This window comes from Rhipicephalus microplus, chromosome 6 (genome assembly GCF_043290135.1).
Source record: "Rhipicephalus microplus isolate Deutch F79 chromosome 6, USDA_Rmic, whole genome shotgun sequence".
NCBI classification, from domain to species: domain Eukaryota; kingdom Metazoa; phylum Arthropoda; class Arachnida; order Ixodida; family Ixodidae; genus Rhipicephalus; species Rhipicephalus microplus.
Genome location: NC_134705.1, coordinates 165947125 through 165973566, shown reverse-complemented (window position 1 = coordinate 165973566; position 26442 = coordinate 165947125). Strand labels below are relative to the sequence as shown.

The 26442-nt window shown below is 46.9% G+C and overlaps 1 protein-coding gene across 1 annotated transcript in view; it reads left to right on the top strand.

The window, feature by feature from the left end:
- The window catches only part of LOC119167192 (uncharacterized), a 70441-nt gene that overhangs the window by 28897 nt on the left and 15102 nt on the right, over positions 1 to 26442 (top strand). Inside the window, exons 2-4 of the mRNA XM_075866950.1 lie at positions 9874 to 10003; positions 11055 to 11367; positions 13696 to 14013. Of these exons, the coding sequence (XP_075723065.1) occupies positions 9877 to 10003; positions 11055 to 11367; positions 13696 to 14013 (758 nt within the window). The 5' untranslated portion in view covers positions 9874 to 9876. The remainder of the gene's footprint in view (positions 1 to 9873; positions 10004 to 11054; positions 11368 to 13695; positions 14014 to 26442) is intronic.

The following is a 26442-nucleotide window of genomic DNA, read 5'->3' as shown; positions in this document are numbered from 1 at the left end:
GAGCTTGCTAAGACGCGTGACAAGTCACCCCGGAAAAGAAGACACAAACCCAAAAGTTGGTCGGATGAGGAAGTTAACAGAGCCATAGCAAAACGTCAGGAAGCCTCTAGGGAACACAGACATGCTAAGCAGCGGGGTGAACCGACAGATGATGTTGAAAGAAAATGGGAAATCTTTCAAAGCTGTATAGAAGGGATGCGTTCCTTCTGATCAATGGAAAGATTAGAAGAAAGGGAGCCCAGCAGCTGGCAGAAGAACATAAGAAAGATAGAAAGCCAACTGCGAAAATTTTGAAACCATCTAAACTCCTTGAGAAGTGAGACGGGCCTAGAGCAGAGGTTTACAACTACAGATCAAGGTGCTAGGCTAGAAGGGGACGAAGCTATTCAATATACAAGAACAAGGCGGACAGAAAAGTTTCAACAAAGAAGTGCTTTATGCACCACAAGAGACAAGGATGAATCAAGTTGCGCAATTGCTTCATTTTCACAACGAGAGTGGAAAAGGGCTGAGAAAAAGGTTCCTAGTAGTACATCAACAGGCCCAGATGACATTCCAATTATGCTAATAAAGACATTAGGTCCGAAGTCTAAGCAGGCTTTGAGAGCGGCAGTGAGCAAAATAATAATCAATGGTGAAGTCCCCGACGGATTGAAGCTTAGCAGGATCAGCATGATCTATAAAGGAAAGGAGGACAAAGCTGACATACACAACGACCGTCCTATAACAGTGACATCAGTGGTCAACAGGCCGGTGAGGCAGATTATACAGGAAAGACTGCAGGCATGGATAGAGGATGAAGGGGGTGCAGGGGGAACTGCAGAATGGGTTTCGGAAGCACAGGAGGTTGGAAGACAATCTGTTCTCACTGACGCAGTGCATCTAAATAGCAGAAAAGACACAAGCCCCTGTGGCTAGAATTTTTGGATATCACAAGAGCGTACGATAGCGTAGTTCAAGAGGAATCGTTGGGAATACTGGACACACTAGGCGTGGAAGATGTAGTCACTAATCTTTTAAAGGACATCTATACTACATCCTTTGACGATAACAAGGTAATTATAATGTGGGAAAAACTGGTATTCAAGCCTGCAGAGGTTAAACGGGGGCTTAGGCAGGGGTGTCCCCTGTCACTCTTATTATTCATGATGTACCTACAAGGATTAGAGGCCAAATTATAGGGAAGTGGACTGGGCTTCAACCTCTCTTTCGTGAAACAAGGAAAACTCATTGAACAGGGCACTACCAGCATTGATGTACGCAGATGATATAGTGCTAATGGCCGACAACGAGGAAAATTTGCAGAGATTTGTGGACATCTGCGGTAATGAGGGATATAGGTTAGATTTCAGATTCAGTAAGGAAAAATCAGCAGTCGTGATTTTTAATGACAATGAAGGTAATAAGCTTAGAATACAAGAGGTCATGCTAGAGATAACAGATAAATACAAATACCTTGGCGTATGGATAAGCAATGGGGCCGAGTACCTAAGGGAACACGAAACACACATGACGACTAAAGGTAACAAGAATGCAGCGGTAATGAAAAACGAGGCACTGTGGAATTACAATAGGTGTGATGCTGTGAAAGGGAAATGGGAAGGGGTCATGGTTCCTGGTCTGACGTTCGGCGATGCGGTCTTGTCCATGAGACCAGCGGTTCAAGCAAGATTAGAAATTAAGCAACGTGGAATAGGTAGGCTTGCCTTAGGAGCTCACGGGAATGCACGAAATCGGGAAGTACAAGGTGATATGGGATGGACATCATTTGAGGACAGGGAAGCTAGCAGCAAGATAAAATTTGAGAAGCGATTGAGAGAAATGGGGGAGGAGCGTTGGGCTAGAAAGGTATTAAACTACTTGTACATGAAGAATATCGATGCAAAATGGAAGAAGCGAACCAGAAAATTGACTGGTAAATACTTAGAAAACAGCAGGGGGCCAAACCAAAAAGAATTATTGGTTAAGAAGAAGGTGAAGGAAGCTGAGACCGATATGTGGAGAATCGGCATGATTAAGATGTCCGCACTAGAGATCTATCGAACTCTTAAGCAGGAAATTGCCAAGGAAAGAATCTATGATAATACTCGGGGTAGTTCTCTGCTGTTTGAGCCCAGGACGGCAGTACTGCGAACCAAGACATATCGAGCCAAGTACGAAGGGGTAGACACGGTATACAGTGCTTGTGGAGAGGAAGAGGAAACTGCCGAGCACTTGATAATTTTTTGTGAAGGGCTTCACCCTGTAGTTCAGGTTTATAGCGCAGAGTTTTTCAAAGCAATGCCCCGCCACGGTGGTCTAGTGGCTAAGGCACTCGGCTGCTGACCCGCAGATCGCGGGATCAAATCCCGGCTGTGGCGGCTGCATTTCCGATGGAGGCGGAAATGCTGTAGGCCCGTGTACTCAGATTTGGGTGCACGTTAAAGAACCCCAGGTGGTCAAAATTTCCGGAGCCCTCCACTACGGCGTCTCTCATAATCATATGGTGGTTTCGGGACGTTAAACCCCAAAAATCAGTTTTTCAAAGCACTTGGGTTTAGGGATGGCGAGGGCAGAATGGACTTTAAGCGGGTAGAATTAACTAGACGGAGGTTATCTGATTGGTGGCTAAAGTCAAGGCACGAGTGAAAATTAAACACTTCAATGCAAAGTATGAATCCTCAACCTCACTATTTAAAAAAAATAAATCTAGTTTTAGGATCATTAAGTATTATGGCTTGGTGGCGCTAGCCACCACCCGATCTAAAGGGTACAGCCATATCCATCCATCCATCCATCCATCCATCCATCCATCCATCCATCCATCTATCCATCCATCCATCCGCCTCACGCAGCGGGGTGCCTAAAATTGTGGAGAGTGTCATACCCAATCAGCTTCCATGTACTCCATTACGAGAGAGCCTGCCATGTTCATTCTCATTCGTTGCTTTCACATCGTAAAAGTAGGTAAAGCAGAGTGATTTGTAGTTACTGCACCCATATCTTGCTTTGCAGCATTCGCTTGGAAAGACGTTGCAAAAGACAGACCTTCGCAACAGCAAGTCCGTTGCAAGAACACGACCAGAAGTTATTCGAGATGGTTATGATACACAAGTCTTTATTGCGCATATTATTGCATGCAGACTGATCTCGGCGATAAAGGAACCTCTCATAACGCCAGCCATGTAGTACGCCTTTGTGAAAAACTTGCTTTACGTTGAGTCCAAGTAACTAAATTTTGTGCACCTCATGTTTTCACACATCATCAGTAAGAGCCAAAGTCAGTGGAAAAGATATCAGAAAAGAGTTACCTTACGCGGGGAATGGTGTAGTAATCTAAGCCATAACCCGGTGCTCTTTTTCACTGGCTTTGGAAAAAGTCTCCCCACACACATCACCATGCATCCACCTTCGTTCAAGTTTAAAGCCACTCCAAAGAATCTTCAGGAGCAAACATAACAGTACAGAAAAGTCTTAGCAAAATATGACTCGTTTCTCTGGCGGTAAACTTACTAGAGGGCAAGTCTGGTCTTAGCGGCCCGTTCAACGGCTCACTGGTCGGTCGATCATGTCCGAACTGGGCAGTCGCGTCTCGCACTGCTTCGATGTTAGTGCCGTTTTTGTCTTTCAAGTGTGGCGGTGGCTTTGAGAAGCGACCGCCAATGTGACAGTCATGGGGTCATGACGTGAACGAAGGCGGCACTCGGCTTGTTCAAGACTAACCTTTTTTATTTGGGGGGGGGGACTTGTGCTTCCCAAAATGGAAAGGCAAGGTGCAAGAAGTGAGTGTCGTGCATGTGATCGGTCGTCGATAATCTGACTATTTGTGGAACCCGTCCTCTTTTATACGGTAGCCACCAAACCTTCCGACCTTAATGTTCAACTCGCGTAAGCTCTCGACTAATCTTGGTTATTTGTGTCCGGCGTGCGATCTTCTCAATGATAAACAATCGCGATACTTCTCACACTTCGGCGTTTTCTGCACAAGATTTGTCGAATGTTTTCGGGTGAAAGCCGAATTATTCCGACTACGGCCAATGCGGGGCAAAGCCATGTCCGGCCAACCAAACTGGTCCTATGGTTGCTGCTGCCACGTTATACCCCCGAACTCATCTGTCGAACTTTGTTTTTCTGTCGAACTTTTGCCCTCTCTTAAAATACTGTTACCCATGACATAATACATGGTCGAGATTATCACGTGGTTGCGATGTAGGCGAAGGCAGCAGTCAGCGTGTCCACAGATGGCTCTTTACTTGACCAAACTTGTGGCCGAGAATTGAAAAGTTGGATCATACAAATATACGCTGTATGATTCTACGGTTTCTTCCGGACACCCCGGTAAATAGGGCGTAAGAAGACCAGAGGCTACCAGCCACATACAGTAACGTACCCCAAGGCGAATATACGCTTTCTGCTATCACACGCTTCACCGGCACTCTCCTTGAAGTAGCAGAGCAGTCTATGTTCCGCCACCTGGTGTTGGTGGACACGTGCACCAATACACTGTCCCTTTTGGCCACCCCGCCACGGAAGTCTAGTGGCTAAGGTACTCGGCTGCTGACCCGCAGGTCGCGAAATGAAATCCCAGTGGCATTTTCGATGAGGCGAAAATGTTGTAGGACCTTGTGCTCAGATTTGGGTGCACGTTAAAGGACCCCAGGTGGTCGAAATTTCCAGAGCCCTCTACTACAGCGTCTCGTAATAATATGGTGGTTTTGGGATATTAAACCCCACATATCTATATATATAGTTGCAATAGACCTTGTGGGGTGCTGGAAAAGGAGGCAACAGACTTCTCCTATAATCTTGGTACTGTCCGTCTTAGTCTGGTTTGGTTCCAACCCCATATAACTAAGGTTACATGGTGTCAGAAGTGGCCTGTAGGTAGTGAGATTGTGAATGACAATAATTGACAGACCACGTGACACGAGTCTTCATGACCTGGACTCGCGGTGAAATCAAGAGGCACCAAGTGAACGTTGCAGAAACAGCAACATGGCAGTCGGAAATTAGCCCCGTTAAGCGCGCTTTTGTTTCGCACCACCAGGGGATGCGGAATCGTCAGGACAAAACTACACGGCTAAAGTGCATCTGCAAGAAACGGACTAGGACTTGTCAGAGCATGAGCAACGAGCCCACCGCTAGCAACCATGATGGTGGTCCAGGTGAGATCCCAATGGTCACAGGTGGGCCCCGTAGACGCGGCCGAACATCGCGTTCGCACCATCAGTGCCGATGAACTTCCAAAAGCCTGAAGAGGGAACACCGGGGTGGCAACGCTTCATACTTGTGGTACAGGCAATCGAGATTCGCGTTTGGTGAAGCGAAATGAACCAGCTCAAGTAGACGCTCTAATTTATTGTCCGAGGGAGATGCTGGTGATACTGTTGCGGCGTCGACGCTGAGCATGAAAGAGATAATTTATCAAGTGATTGACACGCTGCAGAACTATTTCATTGGTAAAAGAAACATATGTCAAATTGCAAGGTGACTGGAACCTGGAGAAACAGTGGAAGCTTTTGTGACTGCTTTGCACAGATTGGTCTCCCACTATGGTTACTGGGCCCTGAAGGAAATTATGTGTGACAGGCTATTTGTGGGTTAGCGGGATGCAGAGTTTCCTGAAACGCTACAAAGGTATCTAGATCTCAAGTTGAAGATGGCTGTAGAAAAAGACCGACAAGCAGCAGCTGTTCCAAAGCAACAACCCGTGGTAAGACAGTAACTATTATCTGGAGAAGCATCTATTGACGTCTTGCGAAACGCAAGTAATTGAGCTTATATGGGGCTGCACAAGCAAAATCATCGAAGACGAATGAAAGGGCGCTATGGGTGTTGCAGATGGGGTTCGACACGGATAACATGACCGAATAAGTTGTCTGGCATGTATGGCGAAGTGACATTCTTGTGAAAAAGAAATGAAAAAAAGTGCCGAAAAGTCACACTCGGAGAAAGAAAAGGTGCTACCCCAAAGCAGGTGTGACCTTTCAGAGCCCCGCGTACTAACGAAGGAACAGAGGCAAGGAGAAAAATGATTAATGTTTGCTGGGAACCAATGAGCTTCAATGTACACTGGCGAAGATGTAAGTGCAGTGCCGGTGGGAACGGTGACTGCTGTTGAGTGTTACTTGAACCACGAACTACATGGCGCTAGAAAACAGCCGCTCAAAGTAGTATCGAGGATGAACGTAGTAGTTAAGTGTGGTGCAAACCCCTGCCATAAAGGCATTTGTAGTGGAAGGCCTGCAAGGAGCTCTGCTTCGTTGTCGAACAAACTTAGTCTTGAAAAATGTGCATCTTTTGCAGCAGGTCAGGGAATATTCTCGAGAAAAGCACCAGGCAAGTTTCGCGAACTGTTCTTTGGCGTAGAAATGCAAGGCGACTGCCACATCAAGCTGAAGCCACAGACCACACCAGCATACGAAAGTATTTCCCGTAGAGTTCCCTTGCTATTGCTTGGAGAGGTTTAGGCCTAATTGTCATAAGTGGAGAATAAAGGCATCAGAAAAGTGGAAGAGCGAACTCCATGATGTTCAGCATGGGTAATGGTGCCCAATTTTACTAGTGATGTCGTGATCTGTGTTCGTTGAACAAGCCTTAACAGTCATTGAGAAGAAGCTGGTCATTCCTTCGGTGGAAAAAAATGTTAGGAAGAAGTGGAGAACGTTGGGACAACATTCATAACTCCTTGCCGAAAATGTTCTATAAACTGTTGCTGTTTCGAATATCTTTAGCGCCTGAAATTTTCAAGAGAAGGATGATCCAGATCTTTGAAGGTACGCCAGGAGTACTGTCACATGTATGACATCTTGGTCTTCGGAGCAACACTTCCGGATGACAGGAGGCTGGAGGAAGTATTATCAAGGGTGAAAGCTGCAAGGGTGATTGTGAACGAAAAAAGGAAAGTTTGTAAAACTTTTCTGTAAAATCCTTGGGTCCCACCCTGAGTGATAAGGGATTCAACCTGATCCAGAGAGAATGAGAGCACTTGTAGATTTTCCCGTATACCAAACAGTAACAGGGGTGCGTCAATTTATCAGCATGGCAATTTAAATGGCAAAGGTTATTCCGAACCTGTCTGACGAATTGAAGCACCTCGGAAAAAGAGAACCTTATTTTAAACACCTAGAACTCCTGAGAACGGACATGAAATTGAGGTGGAAGGCTCAACAACAGGCACTCGACCAGGTTAAACGAGACATACAAGAACCAGTGAACTCACTGTACATGACCCAAAACAGTAGCTGATAGTCTCTGTAGATGCGTCGTCTTACGGTTTTGGTGTGGTGTTGTTTCAGAGAGACGACGGTCGTGAAAAACCAGTTGCCTTTGCGTCCAAATGATTCATTGAAACGGCGAGAATACATGCTGAAATTGAGAAATGCGTGTGCTGTTACGTGGGCATGCGAGTGGTTTGAAAATTTTTTTTGTAGGAAGAAAGTTTCGTGTCCAGACTGGCCACACACCTTGGATACCGCTTATGGACAGAATCAGATTGAGCTAGACAGAATTACAGAAATAATTCAACTATTCATGCTGAGGCTCTTGCGTTTCTCCATCGAGAAAAATTCCAGGCAGAGATGCAGACTGCAGACACATCCCAGAGCGCCGGTAGGCCTTGCAGGAATTCACATAGAAAGGTATGAGTAATAAAGACGAACGCAATCAAACACAACTCTCTTGTTCGTCCTCTTTCTCTGGACTCCCTCTCACGCACCAGTCACTTTGTCGGTATAATTCAGTACATTTGTCGCCCCTTTTTCCCCTAGAGTCTGAGCCAGAATACAGAGGCAGTAATACACAAATCACGTGGGGACATTATTCCAGGTGTAATAACTTCCAGATGTAACGTAACAAAGCTCAGGGCTTTCACCGTGCAAAATAGACCCGTAAACCATGGAAGAAACTACTGGCAACGCCATGGAACATGCTGGGTGCGTCGAACCAGCACTAGGTCTCCTGGTTTGAAAGGAAGGGTTCTCACAAGAAGGAAAGCTGGCCTGGTGAAGTGCTATGGCCAAATGCGCTTTGAAGCAAGCCTTTTGAAGTAGTTTTCATGTGCATCTTTGTGTTGAAATCAAAGCTCTCTTCTGGAAGTCTTGATGATTATTTGACAGGAAAACTTGGCCCGAGCAGCACTTCAGATGCATGCAAGTGGTTTCGGTTGCTGCACTGCAACGGCCATCGGCAACCGTCCTCCCAGATGTATGTGCACAGCACTGTGGGGAAGTTAGCAAATGATATTCCACTCAACCTACAGCCATGCGCCAACCTCTCATTGTTATTATCTGAGCTTAATAAGTGTGCGTACGCGTGGACAAGAAACTGATCTGCACAAGGTCGCAATTGAACAAATCCCTCCTTTCACCCCTCTCCGTTGTGCGCGCCAGTCAAAAGAAAACGGCCCCCTCTCCAGACACCTGCAAGTGTGATTCTTCATTGTGCGCCCGTAGCTCAAGCAGACTGCATTTGCGTCATGTGTCACACTGTCTGTCTTTCCCATTCTTCACTGTATAGTATCTTTCCTTCACACTGATACTGAGCTCCGCTAAAGCAATACCATTTTATCATGTGCCAACTCGCCCAGTCAGCAGTACTTACATTTGCGTCAATAGATCTGTATAGAGCCAGAGAACATGTGATAGTCACGTGACTCAGCTAGGTACAGGGAAGATAAAGCTTGCACGGTTCCTTATGTGTTAAGCTAAGATAAGTGTAAGGGGAAAAGCTATCGTTCATTGGTCAATATCTTGATTCTTCCCCGACCTTTTCGGAAGCTTTTGGAGTTAACGTATCTTTTCAAGTTTGCAATCCCTCCTTCAACCGGATACATTCCAAACTTTCTCCACCTCACCTTCCTTTGCACTGTCTCAGTGACCAGTTGCCCTTTGACCAAAACACGTCATTAACTCGTCACGTGACGTCATGGTGACGTCGCACAAGTTTGGCAATATGTGACGCCATGTTGGCTTTATTGCTGATTTTATACGTCGCTCGAACTGGCACTGACACTGTTGATGCCAACGACGAATTTGCGCGTTTGATAGGTCATCTAAGGCTTTCGCCTCAATACCAGACCACTATTCTATGTATTCCTATGGTGCCATGGCCTGCAAATTTTCAACCACCCTTGTATATTGCACTCGTAACTCTTTAGAAGCAGCACCATGAGGTGAACAAGCAACATTGGCATGTTATCGTGGCCTGTTTAGTCACTCAATGGTTAGGCGGTAGTGAATCGATTGTGGATAAAGAGCACTCTGCAGGACATGTAAAGCTGATTTATACCACACACATAAAGAATGACGCAATGAAGGTGATATGATGCAAGTGCCTCTAATGGCACTTACGAAGGGGCCGCTTAAGGTGCCGACGAACTTTAGAAAACACGCAGGACCGGGGCTGCACAAAAATATTTAGGCTCTTTGAAAGTACGCTCATGGACACGTTTTTCACTATATCGGCGCAAGAATTGGGAGGCCATTTTATGTGCCTGGACTCCGGGTGGCCAGCCAGCGCTTGGTCCTCCGAGCACTTGATAAACGCAGCTGCTGGATCCAACTCACGATGAGGAGCTCCAGCCTACACCTTTTCGATGATTCCGATGAAACATTTTCTCTCTCGCTGTTTCTTGGATTCGACGTGATGCTTTTCACCGTGACTTCTTAAGGGGTCACTCAAGACGCATACTACGACGCCTGAAAGTGGAATTCTAAAGGCAGGACGCAGTTTACAACACAAGTGTACGCTGACGCATACCTTAGAACACACTCAATGGGGGTTTTGTGCCCATATGCATCAACCTTCACAGATTGGAATGCTTGGATTGCGCACTGCCTGTACTCTTTCATACAAGATCTTTCAATTCACTTTGTACGAACGCTTGCGCCTCAGGGGATGTCGCCACGTACGGAAGCGAGCGCTGCGCACGAGGCGAGAAGTGACCACGGTCACAGAGTTGGACGCCGAAAACGACGCCAGAGCTCAGACAAGGCCGTCGAGACTATCACGGTGCCCATCATGGGTGAGTATTTGTGCTTCTTCTGTAACCTCTCATAGCGTCACAAATCACTAACACAGGTTTGGAAGGTACTTTATCTGCAGAATGTTCTCACCTCTAAACCTTTAACCAGTCACCACCCTTCGTGATGACTCAATCCCACAGTACCTTCAAGGGTTCGCATTCAGTTGCCGCACTTATAACCAACTGGCAATGTCGTGTGTTTAGAGCTTCTAACTCGTCGGAGTGTTGGCCCCTTGAATATTTCACGCAGGAGTCTTCTTGCCGTGTTGTCAAGGGTGCACGTTAAAGAACCCCAGGTGGTCTAAATTTCCGGAGCCCTCCACTACGGCGTCTTTCATAATCATAGAGTGGTTTTGGGACGTTAAACCCCACATATCAATCAATCAATTGCCGTGTTGTCAATGTGTTATAGTCGGATAAGACTTAAAGGCCGTCGGCACTTTCTCTTCGAATGCGGATGCACGCATGTCTGCACTTCTGGGCGTACACGTCATAGTGACTCGTGAGCGGAACGACCGGGAGCTTTGCCTTCGGAGAACATTTCCGAGTCACAACCGCTCGATAAAAAACAACCTTGTTTTTTATACAGTGGCCATGACCGAGAGCACGGGGGCATCACTTTTATCTGAGGTGGGGAACAGACGGCGAGAAAGCGTTGAGTGCGTTTTGTTTTCTGTATGGCACGACCAGAAAATATTACGAGGGGGGGGGGGGGATACGGGCCAGGCGTGTTACTCCCCTGGCTTCGCCAGTGAATTTCACACGCAAATTATTTCCTTAGCGTCACTGTGGTGCCGCGTTTCGACAGCTTTAGCCAGCGTGCGACGCCCCTTCATTGCGTTAGACGGAATTTCGTCACCAGAAAAGCATTGAAAAACTGTAATACTGAAATATGCGTGACTCATCACCCCTCCTATGCTGCCTGTCGCGTATTCAAGACCCAAGCCCTACACCAAGAACGTCCCTTTATTCCCTGCTCGTGCCTAACTTCTTTTTTCTGCTCTCCTGCTCGTTGTCGCGCCGCCGCAATCATCAGCAACACTACCCACAGCCGCGAGAAGGATTGGCGGGGACATCGGCTGCTCCGCGACCGTGTTCTGCGCCGTGCTGCTTCTGCCGCTGCTCCTGATGGTCGTGGCCCTGACGCTTCTGGCTGTTAGCGGAAGCGGTGCCCGGCGCGCCGCCCAAGCCTTCGCCGGAATCACGAGCACGCTGAATGGCCTTTGCGACGAGGGCGTCGAGGGTGACCGAAATCGCAGCGTCACTTGTCGCCAGACCCTGGAGCGACTGTCGCTCTCCATGAAGGCGGATGCCGACCCCTGCGACGACTTCTACGAACACGTGTGCGGCAACTGGACACCCCGGTGAGTGGGCAGTGGGCATCCCTGAACGCAGGGCAGTCATGGTAAAATCTAATGTGAAGAAATCTACGGTTAACGAAAACGTGTTATTGACGTCTGAGCGTATGAGAGCCACATAAAAGCGAGCGAGAGCTTGACGGCACATATTTAACGATACTGTAAGCAATTTTAGGGACACGGGTATGAGTCAGTTTGCTCTGATAGCCAATCAATCAAAATTCATGAAAGTGTAGTGGTGACAATTAGTGCGAGTAAATTATACTTTATATTGTGCACGGTGAAATAGCCACATCGGAAGGCTCTCAACTTCCAATAGTCTTGAGTGCATCTCGGGGGTGCTTCAGTGCTGCAGAGGTTTCGTCGCCATGATCCACCGCGAGATGGCGCAATGGGCTAATGGGCACTTTTTAGAGGTCGTTGTTAGCACTTGTATTTCGCTCGAGAAGGGCTGCACGCCTCCGATCCTTTACTTTGAGACCTACAGCGCCAAGGCAGTCGTGCTCGCATGCTTATCTCTTGAGGCTGTTCAGCTGATGGTTCGTAGCTTCTTACATGTTGTGATTTCGCCGCAAAATTGGCGTTAAAACCTGTGACCACGCGAAGGTGTCTGCGATCGCTGCAGCAGCCATGTTTGGTAAAGGAGCGAGGTGTTTTCCTTTTTGTGAGATCGCAATTTAAGAAAGGGAATGTAGACAGCCACCCGTTTGTGGCACGAAGCTATAAGCAATTCTGTACAGATTTCTCAGAAAGAACAGCGTCTTAGTTCCCGAAAAAATTGTTCTGCTTGAGGGATCGAACCCGGGACAAGCGCCTTTCCGTGGTAGTCGCTCTACCAATTGAGCTAACCAGGAAGCTAGCAGTTTCCGAGCGAGGGCGAATACATTGACAAGTCGAAGCACATATACACAAGTAATGCAAATGAGGTTTGCGGAGACCAATAAGGTGGCGGAAGGGACAACCGCATGTTTTTGGCACGAAGTGACAAGGATGTCCGTACAGATTTCTCAGCAAAGAAAAAATCTTAGTTGCCGAAAAAATACCGATTGTTGCTAACGCATTCATTGCACCGCCCATGCGGCGAAACCGACTTTTTTCGCCACGTCTGTATCCGCACTGTTCTTACTTCCACTTTGCTTAAGAAGCCCAATCGAACATTCTGGCCAACATAATTAGGTAACCGTTAGCAAGTAACTGCCTCTGTTCACCGGTATAATTGGTATTGAAAATTCAGTGGTCCAGCGAACGCGGTGCTTGGTTTCCAGACTGGAAGACATGTGTTCAATTACGGCCACAGCACATTTTTATGGAAGCGAAGTGCTAGAAGCCCCTTGCACTGTGCGATATAAGTTGGCGTTAAATAACCCCAGATACCGGACATTCTCCGCAGCCACTCGTCACGGCGATCTACTTAATGCAGTGCTCGAGTGCGGTGACCATGTTCATGGGATCAAATCCTGGACCCTGCGGTGGCATTTTGATTTCGGCGAAGTGCTAGAGGCTATTTACTTAAATTTAGGTGCACCCTAAAAAACCCTGGGTGCTCAAAATTTTCTTAGCCTTCCTGTTGTGGCGTCCCTCTTAGTCATATCGCTGGTTTGGGAAGTTCAACCACACAAATAAACCAACCAATACTCAAGGTTGCATGAAAACTATTAGAACGATAGAAACAGATTGAGAGAGGGGATAGAGAGAAAAGAGAGGGGAGAGACAGGAGAGAGAGATATAGAGATGGAGAGATATAGAGATGGAGAGATATAGAGATGGAGAGATATAGAGATGGAGAGAGACAGAGATGGATGGAGAGACAGAGATGGATGGAGAGACAGGGATGGATGGAGAGACAGGGATGGATGGAGAGACAGGGATGGATGGAGAGACAGGGATGGATGGAGAGACAGAGATGGATGGAGAGACAGGGATGGATGGAGAGACAGGGATGGATGGAGAGACAGGGATGGATGGAGAGACAGGGATGGATGGAGAGACAGGGATGGATGGAGAGACAGGGATGGATGGAGAGACAGGGATGGATGGAGAGACAGGGATGGATGGAGAGACAGGGATGGATGGAGAGACAGGGATGGATGGAGAGAGAGATGGAGAGATAGAGATGGAGAGATAGAGATGGAGAGATAGAGATGGAGAGATAGAGATGGAGAGATAGAGATGGAGAGATAGAGATGGAGAGATAGAGATGGAGAGATAGAGATGGAGAGATAGAGATGGAGAGATAGAGATGGAGAGATAGAGATGGAGAGATATAGAGGGGGCAACGAGGGGATAGATAGAGAGAGAGATGGATGAATGAATTGAGAGATATTGCACATACAGGTATCCCAACCGACCGTCTTACCTGAAGGAGCACATGGAGTCATTCAACGTGCTCGTCCACCAGACACTGCTCCACCTGGCTATCAGCGCTCCTCCTCACTGGTCTATGCGGCTACCAGCAGCCGCCCACCAGATGGCAGTATTCTACAACAGCTGCTTCGCAATGGCCACAGGTCGCGGTCCAAAGGTCGACGCCGCCGACGTCGCCAGGGCGCTCGGTACGGACGGGAGCTCATGGATCGAAGTTGTCTCGCACGAAGCCCTGATCGACCTTACGTTGAGAATAACCCGGAAGACCGGGCTGCCATCGTTCCTTAAGTACGTCCTCGTGAATTTATTTATTTGTTTTCAAATACTGCAGCCCAATACAGGGCGATTGCTGGAGTGGGGTACATTTACATGAACAAAATACACTGATTACAAGGTTGACATAAAAAAATGATTTATTATAACAGTGCGTCTACAAATTCTGACAACAATAATTCACGAATACTACCGCGTAAGTCATTCCACATTTCAATAACTCTAGGAAAAAAACTGTTCTTGAAAATGTTCGTGTGTGTAAAGAAAGGCTCAGAATCGCTCAGATTGCACTATAGAATTGAAACAAGTGTCATCTGTTTCTTGTGACAGCCATTTCTGTGGACCCTTCAGCTGCAGTTTTGCCGGGTCTTACCGTCACCGCGAGGTTCCAACGGAAATCCAAATGAAGTGCAGTGCACCGCGCACCCGCCACGGTGGTCGAGTGCTTATGGCACTTCAGTGCTCGCGGGCTCGAATAGTGGTGGCGGGGACCATGTTTCAATGGAGGGATTAAATCTGGGTGGATTAAAAAACCCTACTGCTTCGCAATTTTTAGAACCTTACTCCACAGTGGCTCTCATTATCATACCATGGTTTTCGAACGCAATATGCTAACAATGATTAATGATGAAGTCTGTTCAGTATCGTTTAGAGCCGAATACCAGGAGTGAACTGCGAATGCGAGTGCCAATAAAGCCTTGCCGTACTCAAGCCTCTTTATGCAGTTCACGTTATTGCGGTCCACGTAACGTTTATCAAGTGGCCGACGTGTGCCTTTTAGCTCCTTAACGTTTTAGCTCCTTAACTGGGCACGGCGGCATCACCACCATGTGGGTCGCATCTAATCCCTTCCTGTATTTTGTACAGATATTTGGCCTGGTGCACATCATCAACGAAACGTGCGCTGGTGCGACGAAAGTTGCGCCGTCGCATGGGTGGAACGCCTCCGACTGCCACAAACCGACTGACAATCTCCCGGCTTTATCGTGGACGAGCCCATCAGTTTTCCAAAGCAAGATACCACCACATCACCACGTGACCAGTAGCTGGGGGACGCCATCTGCTGGTTCGGCTATAAAAGGCACTCCCGAAGACTGGGCTGGCACTGGGCACGGCGGCATCACCACCATGTGGGTCGCATCTAATCCCTTCCTGTATTTTGTACAGATATTTGGCCTGGTGCACATCATCAACGAAACGTGCGCTGGTGCGACGAAAGTTGCGCCGTCGCATGGGTGGAACGCCTCCGACTGCCACAAACCGACTGACAATCTCCCGGCTTTATCGTGGACGAGCCCATCAGTTTTCCAAAGCAAGATACCACCACATCACCACGTGACCAGTAGCTGGGGGACGCCATCTGCTGGTTCGGCTATAAAAGGCACTCCCGAAGACTGGGCTGGCACTGGGCACGGCGGCATCACCACCATGTGGGTCGCATCTAATCCCTTCCTGTATTTTGTACAGGTAAGCAAACGATACGGAAAGTGCTTTCGTTCTAGCGATCCATTCTTGGTGATGTTGCCGTGCCCACGGTTGTTCGGTTGCGGAATATGTTGCATATTGTTTGATGTGGCGTCATCTGTTAGGAGGATCCTTCTGCTAAGTGGCGATATTGAGACTAACCCCGGCCCTACTCTAGAACAAATAGCAAAGCAACTTAGTGAAATCGCAACTGACATCAAGGAAATTAAGGAAAAACGCTTGACCGATATAGACAAAAAATTAGATTCATTAGCCAACCTAGAAATAAAGGTCACGTCATGTCAGCAACAGATTGCGAATCTTGAAGCAAGGATTGATGATCTTGAAAACCAAAGCAGAAGGTCCAATATCATTGTTTACTGACTACCTGAATCGAAAGAAGAGACAAACGAGTCGCTAGAGTCCACTGTGAGCAATGATATAATAAAGGGTATTCTTGAGCTAGATCCGGTGACTATTGAACGTATCCATCGACTGGGGCGGCCATCACCCGGAAAGGTCAGGCCCGTGATTCTCAAACTACTAGATTCAAGAGACAAGACAAAAATTTTGAAACAGTGTTTCAAACTAAAAAACACAGATTTTTCTATTGGGGAGGATTTCTCTGTAAGAGTACGGGAAATCAGAAGAAAACTATGGCGGAGCTGTAAAACGAATCGAGATAATGGCGATAAAGCCTCGCTAGTGTACAACAAGCTATATATCAACAAGAAGGAATACGTCTGGGACGAAGACAAAAATGATATAGTGCCCGTTCAAAAAAACGATGCCAGAAGTACCGTAGAAACCGAAATTCGTCGGCCAAATACGCGAAGCCACAAGCCGCGACAATCATAACTGAGGAATGTAATACAGACCAAATTCCTTCTGTCACCCCTCCCTATAAAAACAAAGCTAGGTTGTGTAAAAATAGCGGGAACACCTACAAACGAAAAGAACTTAGATTAGTTAACATAAACTTGCGCAGTGTCACTAATAAAATAGATTCCTTGGAAAGCATGCTCATGCAGTATGATCCCCATATTGCGGTGATAACGGAGACGTGGTTGCGAGAGGAGATTAGTGATGACGAGGTATTTCCCCCCTGTTACAACGTGTATCGAAAAGACCGATCTGCCAGAGGAGGGGGAGTAGCCATCCTTGTCAAACCAGATATCGAAGCAACGATTGCTGCTGATGTTGGCATTCTTGAATGCTTGTGCGTACAATTGTCCTGCTGGGGACATAGCTTTATCTTGTACGCATGTTACAGGCCTCCAGATGCGATCCCGGAGTACCTAACTTTTCTGAAAGAACATATGTCAAGGTTTTTTAATAAGCAAATCTTTTTGGTAGGAGACCTAAATTTGCCAAGTGTAGACTGGGAGGGGCTGACCTGTTCCCAGTTCAGTAAAAATGCTAACACTGTTTTTGATATTATGCTCGCTCACGATCTAACTCAAATAGTCAGGCAACCAACACGCGTGCAAGGACATGCAAGCTCTATCCTAGATTTGGTATTCGTAAAACGTGCTTTTTCAGGATATACTGTAGTCGTGGAACAGGGGCTTTCAGATCATGAACTTGTAAGCGTGACAATCCCTCTGTTCCAATGCAGTAGCCACCAAAAATCACCCATGCAGTATTTTAAGGATTACTCGAGAGCTGATGATGACCGTGTAATAGAATACATGGAAACTGTACTTGCAGAATTTAACGATGACGCTTTAGGCACGTGCGCTCTCTGGGAAAAATTTGTTGAGACGTGCCAATACTGTATTAACAACTTTATCCCTAGCAAACCCAAACGAACGCATAAACGTACGCAATGGATGACGCATGAAATTGTTAAACTAAAAAGAAAAGTTAAACGGCTAAGGAAGCAGCATGCGCAGCGCGCAGTTATCAAGGAGCACCAAAGAATCCTTGCTGAAAAAATGCATCGCTCAAAAGAATACTACTTTAAAACCTTAATGCCCGACTTTATAAAGAATGATCCTTCCAAGTTCTGGAATTATCTTAAAGATAGGAAGAAACCCATTTCAAAGATTGTACTTGACAGCCGCATAGTTACAAATCCTGGCGACATTGCAAATCATTTCAACACATACTTTCATAGCGTGTTTAATGTTTCCGGAGCATCTACGTTTTCTGTAGCGTCATCTCAACCATTCGAGGTCAATTTCATTTCATATGCTGGATTGGTTTCCATGCTTGTAAACCTAAATACGAAAAAGAGTTGTGGTCCTGACGAACTGCCCAATGTCTTTCTCCGACGTTATGCCGAATACGTTGGCAAATTCCTCTTTATAATCTTCAATGCTTCCCTGTCAACAGCAACTTTGCCGCGTGACTGGAAAATGGCCCGAGTGGCGCCTATCTTCAAAAAAGGCGACAGATTATCAGTACCTAATTACAGGCCAATATCGCTAACTTCCTCATGCTGTAAACTAATAGAACACATTATAGCGAACCAGATTACAGAATTTCTTGAAACACACTCCATACTAACACATTTTCAGCACGGGTTTAGAAAAAAGTATTCGACCGTGACGCAGCTTGTTACCGTTGCGCATGCATTTGCCAGCGCCCTCGATGACAACATTCAGATAGACACCATTTTTCTAGACTTTTGTAAGGCCTTCGATAAAGTTCCTCATGAAAAATTAATCTACAAATTAAATAAAATAGGTCTTCCGAAGGTATTGGTCGCATGGGTAGCTCAATACCTGAATAATCGGGTGCAGTACGTCGCCATCGAGGGTCAAAATTCGAGTCTTTTGCCAGTCACGTCCGGTGTGCCCCAAGGCAGTGTATTGGGGCCCTTGCTATTCTTGTGTTACATAAATGATATTGTAGATGTAATTGAGCCAACCGTCCAGATTCGTTTGTTCGCAGACGACTGCGTTTTATTCCGTGAAATTCATAACAAACATGATCAAATAGAGCTACACAAAAATCTAGACTACATATACAAATGGTGCAACAAATGGGGTATGATTGTAAATACAGAAAAAAGTTTCCATGTGTATAACTCGAAAAAAATATCCCCTTCACTATGCTTACTCCCTTGGTTCTTCTACACTTAAGCAGGTCAATAACTACAAATATCTAGGTGTTACTTTCACTACTAACCTGTCTTGGAATTCACACATTGAAAACATTTGTGCATCTGCTTTCAGAAAATTATGCTTCCTGAGACACAAGCACCGCAATTCGCCATCAAGTGTAAAACTTCTGTGTTATCAATCCTACATTCGACCAAAATTGGAGTACGCATGCGTAGTGTGGGATCCCTACACCAAATGTAACATATACAAATTGGAAAGAATTCAGAGAAAAGCAGTTCGCTTTATATATTCTAAATTTCGTCACACGGATTCTCCATCTGAACTAATGTCAGCTAACAACATTCCACTACTTCAGTCTAGAAGAAGGCAACTGCGCTTAGACTTTCTGAGTTCCTTGCTTAACCATAGAGTGGCGATTGATCCTTCCTTGTATTTAACCCCTTTGTCAACCAGATATACACGACATCACCAACCAAACTCTTTTACACCATATTTTGCTAGAACAGATACATATAAATTTTCCTTTTTTCCGCGAACAGTGTCTGAGTGGAACACCTTGTCGGAGTGTGACCGCCTTGCATAGTATGTATGTTTGTCTCATAGTGTATATTTGTTGATGTAGCACTGTATATATTTCCTCATCTTACTCACTTTGTTATTTATTACGTTCGTGATCAATCTTAGTCCTCTGTTTTTGTGATTCCTGATTGCCCGTCCTGCTTGGACCACGTTTTGTAGTCTGCAGTATGAATAAAATAATAAAAATAATAAAATAAAATAATGCTTTTCATTTACGTTCTTAACGACTGCATAATACTTGTATCGATTCGGCACATCCTTTAGCCACGCTGAATAATCGCTCCCAGCAAGGGGCGATTGGCGATACTGTGATGTCGGATGACACTGATAACACTTTTGTTAGCTTTCTCATTCTCCTTAACTAATGCCACTCGACTTGGCGGTTTTCATGGTACTCACAATCAAGCGTTGCGCTACGCTTACAGGCATTTATAGGTCGGCGAAACTTGTGGAGTTCACTCACTCATGAAAAAACATTGGGGGACCCTCAAGCTTCGCCTTTAGAAGTTGAACGCGATCGCGAAATCCGTCCCCTAGTGCTCCCTTCAACCGCTAAGAGGATACTTATTATGTTTTCTTACACACACGCACACACACACTCACACAAATGAGCGCGCGCACAAGCGCGACGTATATATAGTAAGTTTTCGATCTATTTAAAAGCACTTCTATAACAACTTACGAAAATATTCTACGGCGATATAGTCGCATGGTGCCGTATTATTACCTGCGCGTAGGTGTGACGATTGTGTTCGTAAACAGTCATATTCTGTCGTCCGTATTGAGTTATCTAGCAATCGTTCGACTTGTTCGTCTGGAGACCTATTCCGGCCAACCGCAACAAGCATCGCCTTATGGTCGGTGAAATGGCAACTGCAGTACTTCACATGTTTAATGGTGCCGTGAGAATAAAAAGCTAAACCCATGTAAGTGTTGTGGTTTGTTGAAATGGCATTTCCTTGAAGGGGGCATAAAGAGTTTCAAGATGCCTCACAGATTGCCGCACATTATTTAATGTTTCCAGTTTTCCTAATTAACGCCTCTTGAAAGGCATATGTTTTCCGCTAGATAGACATAGACACTTTCAAACAGCTCTAAAAATGGACAACTGTGTGTTTTTAGCGGCGATGGCGGCACTATCCCGGCGTTTTTCGGCATAGTTTGATGGCCTCCCAAATGCGCCTACGAATGGCCGAATGGGCTTGTTTTTGTCGTGACACCTGTCGAACAAAATGCCTCAAGGAGACCCCTTCTACTAAGTGGCATTTATGTAGCGTTCTTTCCCGAAGCAGCCGCAAGTAACATCATGGTTTTGTGGACACTTGCTTGCCTTGCGAACGGCGTGTGTTCGATCCTTATTGAGGCCAAAATTTTTATTCTTTATTTTATTTGCTTCTTTCTCAATTTTCTGCTCACGGGCAAATTTCACGCTCACAACCAACGGTTCCGACGGGAACGGCGGCATTTCTGCGACACGAGCTCTTTAACCCTATCATGTTAATACATTTTGACTTTTGCACTCACTCGGACTCAATCACGAAAATTTTCTTCAGCCGAAATCACTCGAACTAAACCTCACCAAAACATTCTTTACCCGGACTCACTCAGACTGAAGGCACGATCCGAGTCTGAGGGCCGTTCCACGCGCTTCCCGCACAGCCACAACGCACGTGCTGGGACCCCTACCGCACGCAAGCGGGGGACAAATAAGCCAATTGGCAACGCTCTTCCACCCTCCACAGCGTCGCCAATTGGCTTATTTGTCCCCCGCTTGTGTGCGGTAGGGGTCCCGGCACGTGCGGGGCGGCTGTGCGGGCAGCGCGTGGAATGGCCCTGAGTGAGTTCGAGCGAGTCGACTCGCGAGTCTTCCCCCTAGAATTAACTTCTTCAATCATGGTATCAGAGCCCTTTAACACCTGTATCTCGCGTAATTCGTGCTCTTTTGGTGTTGTTTGACATAGTACTTTCGAAAACGAGTTCTTAGTGCTTATATACCAGCAAGGTTATTTTACTTAGAAGAGATGACAGCATATGATATAATTAATTCCCTGGAAGATTTGGTGAGACAGGTCTGGGCAGCCCCCCCCCCCCCTACGTAATTTTAACTAATAAACTTTGAAACGGTGCATGAACGACACTGCTTTGAAATACCTGGGAGTAGACGTTAGTATCAATATGAATCCTGGTAAGGCTTAGGGTGACTCGATAGGAGTCTGTAGAATGGCGGGGTACTGGTATGACTAAAAACACGCTGTTATTAAATTAGCAGTGCCACGCGCGTAGTGCGTTTTATGCATAAATGGTATTTTGCGAGGGTTATAGGTGGTCGCTGTTCAGTGAGAAGGGAAATGATCGGGCTGTGGTCCGTCGCGCGAAAGTTGCATTCAGACCAGGAGCAGGCGTTGGGCCGCGTGACTCCCGCCAGCAATGCACAATTTGACCGACAACCGACAAGGCATTTGGTCCCCGGTGATCGCGTCCGCCGTATCATCACTGGGGATCTACCAACGGCTCGTACCATTGTACGTGTTGTGATCTCATTGTAAACTTAGAAGTGTGCCAGCTTGGGCTAGTTGTTGGTATAACATGAAGATAGTTATAGCACGAGAAAAGAACGACTACACAGACTATCGTCATGTCATACCAACTAGCCCAAGCTGCCACACTTCTAAGTGTCCTTCGTGCCCTTCTTGTCTCTGTGTCGTCGTATTCCGATGGAGGCGGAAATGTTGTAGGCCCGTGTGCTCAGATTTGGGCGCACGTTAAAGAACCCTAGGTGGTCGAAACTTCCGGAGCCCTCCACTACGGCGTCTCTCATAATCATATGGTGGTTTTGGGACGTTAAACCCCACAAATCAATGTCTCTGTGTCGTCGTTCTGTTCTCGCGCTCTATTTATCGTCATCCTTATTGTAAAGTTCCAATAGAACGCATAGACAGGACGAAGGTCACTTCGCTCGCTCTAGTGAGCTTTTTCCAAAAACACCATAATAAAATTTTTTTCTTATTCATTGCTTCGTCCTTGCGGCAAAACTGGCATTTTTTTCATATAAAATAGACAGAGCAGCTTGTTGAAGAAAAGTTGCTTAAAGAGTTTTACAGGGTAATTGTATATTTACACTTTGGAACAGCAAATATAAAAATGAAAGAGAATATTTGCGTAAGAAATAGCTATGCAGTATGGCGTACTGTGATCTCGGAGCCATCGATGAACGCATATTGATGTCTGCGACAAAAGTTTCGCAGGCGTTTCTCCTGTATAGAGCTTTGAACAGTGTTGCGCTGCCTGAAGAGACAGCTCGCGACGCGGCGTTGCATTGTCCCAGTCTGATCTTTAGCGAGGGCGCGTTTGAGCTCTGCTACGTAGCGCTGGGCTTGCCCGTCGGTCGCCGGGTGGTATGGCGCTGACTAAATAGACCAGACGCCGTTGTCTCTATAGAACTTGAGAATCTCCGTGGACACAAACGAAGTGCCGTTGTCGGAGGCAACCATGCACGGTAGTCGCAACGTTGCAAACAATGACCATAGAGTGTCGATAACTGCCGCCGTTGTCGTTGTGGCCATTTGTTTTACCTCCAGCCATTTGGTGTATGCGTCAACAACTACAAGGAATGAACATCCTTCGATAGGTCTAGCATAGTCAATATGCAGGGTGTGCCAAGGCATTTCTGGTCTTTCCCATTTCGGTATAGGAGTTCTTGGTGGGGTTCTGTGGTTGCATTGGCAAGGCTGGCAATCGTGAACTGTAGATTCGGTGTCACGGTCGATACTCGGCAACCACATGTAACTTTTGGTGCATTGCATGGCAACAGTGCCTCGATGACCAGCGTAGACAAGCGACATGGCTTGTTCGTGAAGTGCCGCAGGAATCACCACCCTTGGTCCCAAGGTGACGCAGCCGCGACGAGTGCTCCACTCTGAACTCGCTTGCGGTAAGCGTTGAAGTGTTCACCCTTTAGCTTGTGCAAATTGCCTTCCTGTATAGCTGCGTAGTCTTCCTTCAAGACCATGTACTCCTACATTGATGCCGCTACCATGTCAGCCGTTACTGGAGGGTTCGGCAGCGCTCCGCACATGAGTATATCACCTGGCTGTGGTGGTTCATCTATTGTGGTGTCTATTGTGTCTAACGGGAGGTGGCTTATAGTGCATCGGCGTTCTCGTGTTTCTTGCCAGAGCAATGTATGAGTTCATAATCATACGCCGACATCTTGATACACCGTCGTGTCATTCACGGTGACAATGTCTGCGGCATTGGTTTCGGGAGGCCTACAATACCCAATAAGGGCCGGTGATCAGTTATGAAGGTCACTTTTCTGCATGTAACATACAGTCGAAAGTTGTCTGTTGCGTAGACGATGGCAAGTCCCTCTTTGTCTAGCTGAGAATAATTCCTCTCTGCCTGCGATAGGGTGCACGATGCGAAAGCGATCGGGGCTTCCCTACCTGGTCGTTAGCCTGGGAGAGTACCGCTCCCACTCTGTATAGTGATGCGTCACAGGCTAGCAGTAAGGGTTTTCTATCGTCGTAATGTCGCAGAACAGTTTACTTTCGTAGCAGTTCCTTAAGGAAAACGAATGACTCTTGGTGGCGTGGCCACCAAGTCCATGGGACTTGTTTCTGCAGGAGCTCATATAGATCGTTGGCCACTGTAGCTCGGTGTTCCAAGAACTGGTCGCAGAACGTTAATAGCCCTAAGAACGACAGCAATTCTTGTTTGTTAGTAGGCGCTCGTGCTTCAGTGATGGCTCGCACTTTGTATTCAGTGGGATGAATACCCTGCGCGTCAATCTGGCACTGCAACACATTTTTTTTTCGTTGTTGATGTGCAAGTTAGCATTTGATAGCCTTTCAAGAATGAGCTCCATACGTTCTGTGTGCACTTCATTGGAGGCGCCCCCGACAATAACACCATCCAAGTAGACGCAAACTCCAGGGCTCCCGCTAAGTGTAGACTCCATAAATTTCAGGAAGACTGCCGGCGCTGCAGCTATGTCAAATGGTAGCCGTTTCACTTTGTAGAGACCCTTACTGGTGCTTATCGCGAGTACTTCAGATTTATATTCGCTCACCTTCCGTCGCTGGTAGGCTTGTGTAAAATCCAAGGTGCTGAAAATTTTTCTACCCCGAAGCGTACTAAAAACCTCTTCCGGAGTCGGCAGTGGGTAGGATGATGCCTTTGTACGGTTGACGATGCTTCGCTAATCTCCGCAGAGGCGTAGGGTACGGTTCTTTTTTCGGACGACAACGCGTGGTGTAGCCTATTCTGAATTTTGCGCCGGTTTGATAATCCCTTTCTCCCGCAGTCGCTCAAGCTCATTCTCGACTGACGTTCGTAGAGCAAAAGGTACCGACCTAGCTTTCAAAAATTTCGGCATTGCATTTTCTTGCAGCTCCAGTTTGACTGAAGGTCCGTTGCTCCCTGGTATTTCTTCGAAAAAAAAACCGCTAGCTGGGTGCAGGGTTGACTCCGCCAACCTCCACTCCGAGAGGTGAACCAATTTCGGCCTAAAAGGCTTGGTCTGGAGCCATGGACGGCTAGCAATGGCAGATGGTGGGTCTGGCCGTTGTAGCAGACCTCTACGTTGGCACAACTCAGTAGTGGAAGGGAATGTCCTGACCTCGTTCTCAGCGGCGTGTCGTCTTGCTGGAGAGTTGGCGCGCTCTCACTCCAAGTAGCTCTTGGTGTTCTCACTGGTGCGCGTGCATGCTGCTCCTGAATCCACCTAAAACTTGATGGGGCGATGGCGTACTACGATTCCTCATTATCTTCTGTCTCGTGCCGAGATTCGCAACGGCGTCTAAGTCGTATAGAGTTGCTGAAGTTAGTGATATTGATGTTCTGGCTATGCTATCTCGTGTCCGGCCCTCTTGAGCGTCGCCATTGTGGTTATGTTGCGCTGAATCCTTCGGCCTGGGCTGTTTGCGCTTGGTTATGAATGCCCTTTCGATGTGTCCTCGATCTTGGCAAAAATTGCGCGTAGTTGTCTTGAATCGACATACCTGGGGATTGTGAATGTAGTCGAATCGCCAACAGCGCTGCGATTTTTTTCCTTTGGGTTGGCTGTGATAGCAGAATGGCCTGACTGGTGACTGGTGTGGTGCACTGGCTTGACGTTCCGTCGGATATCCCTCTGCTGACTACCGGCGCTCTCCGCTCTCCGGGCGATGTCGTACACTTTGGAGAATGTGAGACCCATCTCCGCGAACAGGCGTTTGTTGTAGGCCTTCGTCACGCAGTCCGCACACAAAATGATCCCGCAACGTAATGTCCAAGGGGAGCATAGAGGCGTCAGCCGGCGTGGTAGACAACACTCCCTCCTGCGCAGTGGCGGAAGTTGCTGAGGTCGGCATCTTGAAATTGCAGTAAGGAGCGAGTATTTTTTTCAAGAGCCGTCTCGCAATCGCTCACTTTCCCACCTTCCAGTTGGTCTCGCCGTTGGAAGCGGTCTCGGCTGTAGACCGCCGATGGCCTTGGATCATGGTGCTTTTGTAGCGCAGCTACGATGTCGTCGTAGTCGACAGTTGCTGAAGTGCGTGGCTGAATCAGGGCACAGACTGTGTCATATGCCTGCTCCCCACACACGGTTAGCAGGTTGGCTCTCTTCATTGCTGCATCAGCGATGTTGTTGGCCTCGAAGTGAAATTGCAGGCGTCCAAACCACGATGACCATGATAAGCCGGGTAGCACATTCTCGAGTCCGTGCGTAGCCATGACTTGCTTGTCAAAAGCGTTGCGTAGTGCAGGTCTGAATCCACTTCCTCGTCGCCACTGTTATGTCCGGCGTTTTCGCCGTCCCACATAAGTACTCCTGGGAAGGTAGTGAAAAAGCATAGCAAAATTGAATGGTTAAAACTTGTTTATTCCTACTCAGGTGAGGGTGGCAGCCGAACAGCCGTGGGTAAGCGAGCAGCGGATATTTGCGTCAAGCGTAGGATGGAGGAAGAGGATGAGGAGTCCTAATGACCGGAGTCGTTCGCAACCGGTCGTCTACCACTTCACGCTTCATTGTGTACCGCTCGGAGGCTCGCTCGCTCGGAAACCAGGTGTGGTTCGGGACATAACTATGGCCCAAAATGTTAGTAGTCTGCTTTTGTAACACAATAATGTTATACGCCGTTACTATACATCTCCCTCAATGTATTGAATAATGCGTGAATTGCTATGGTTACCTCACTACCATAGCAGTTATAACTAGGAGATTCATCATTATCACGGGGACGATAGGAACAGTTACCCAGCTGCCACTAGGCCAGCTGGTACTGGCCTCTTGCATACGTAAGCTGTCATGCCTTGATATATGTATATCATGGTTCTGATATATATACAT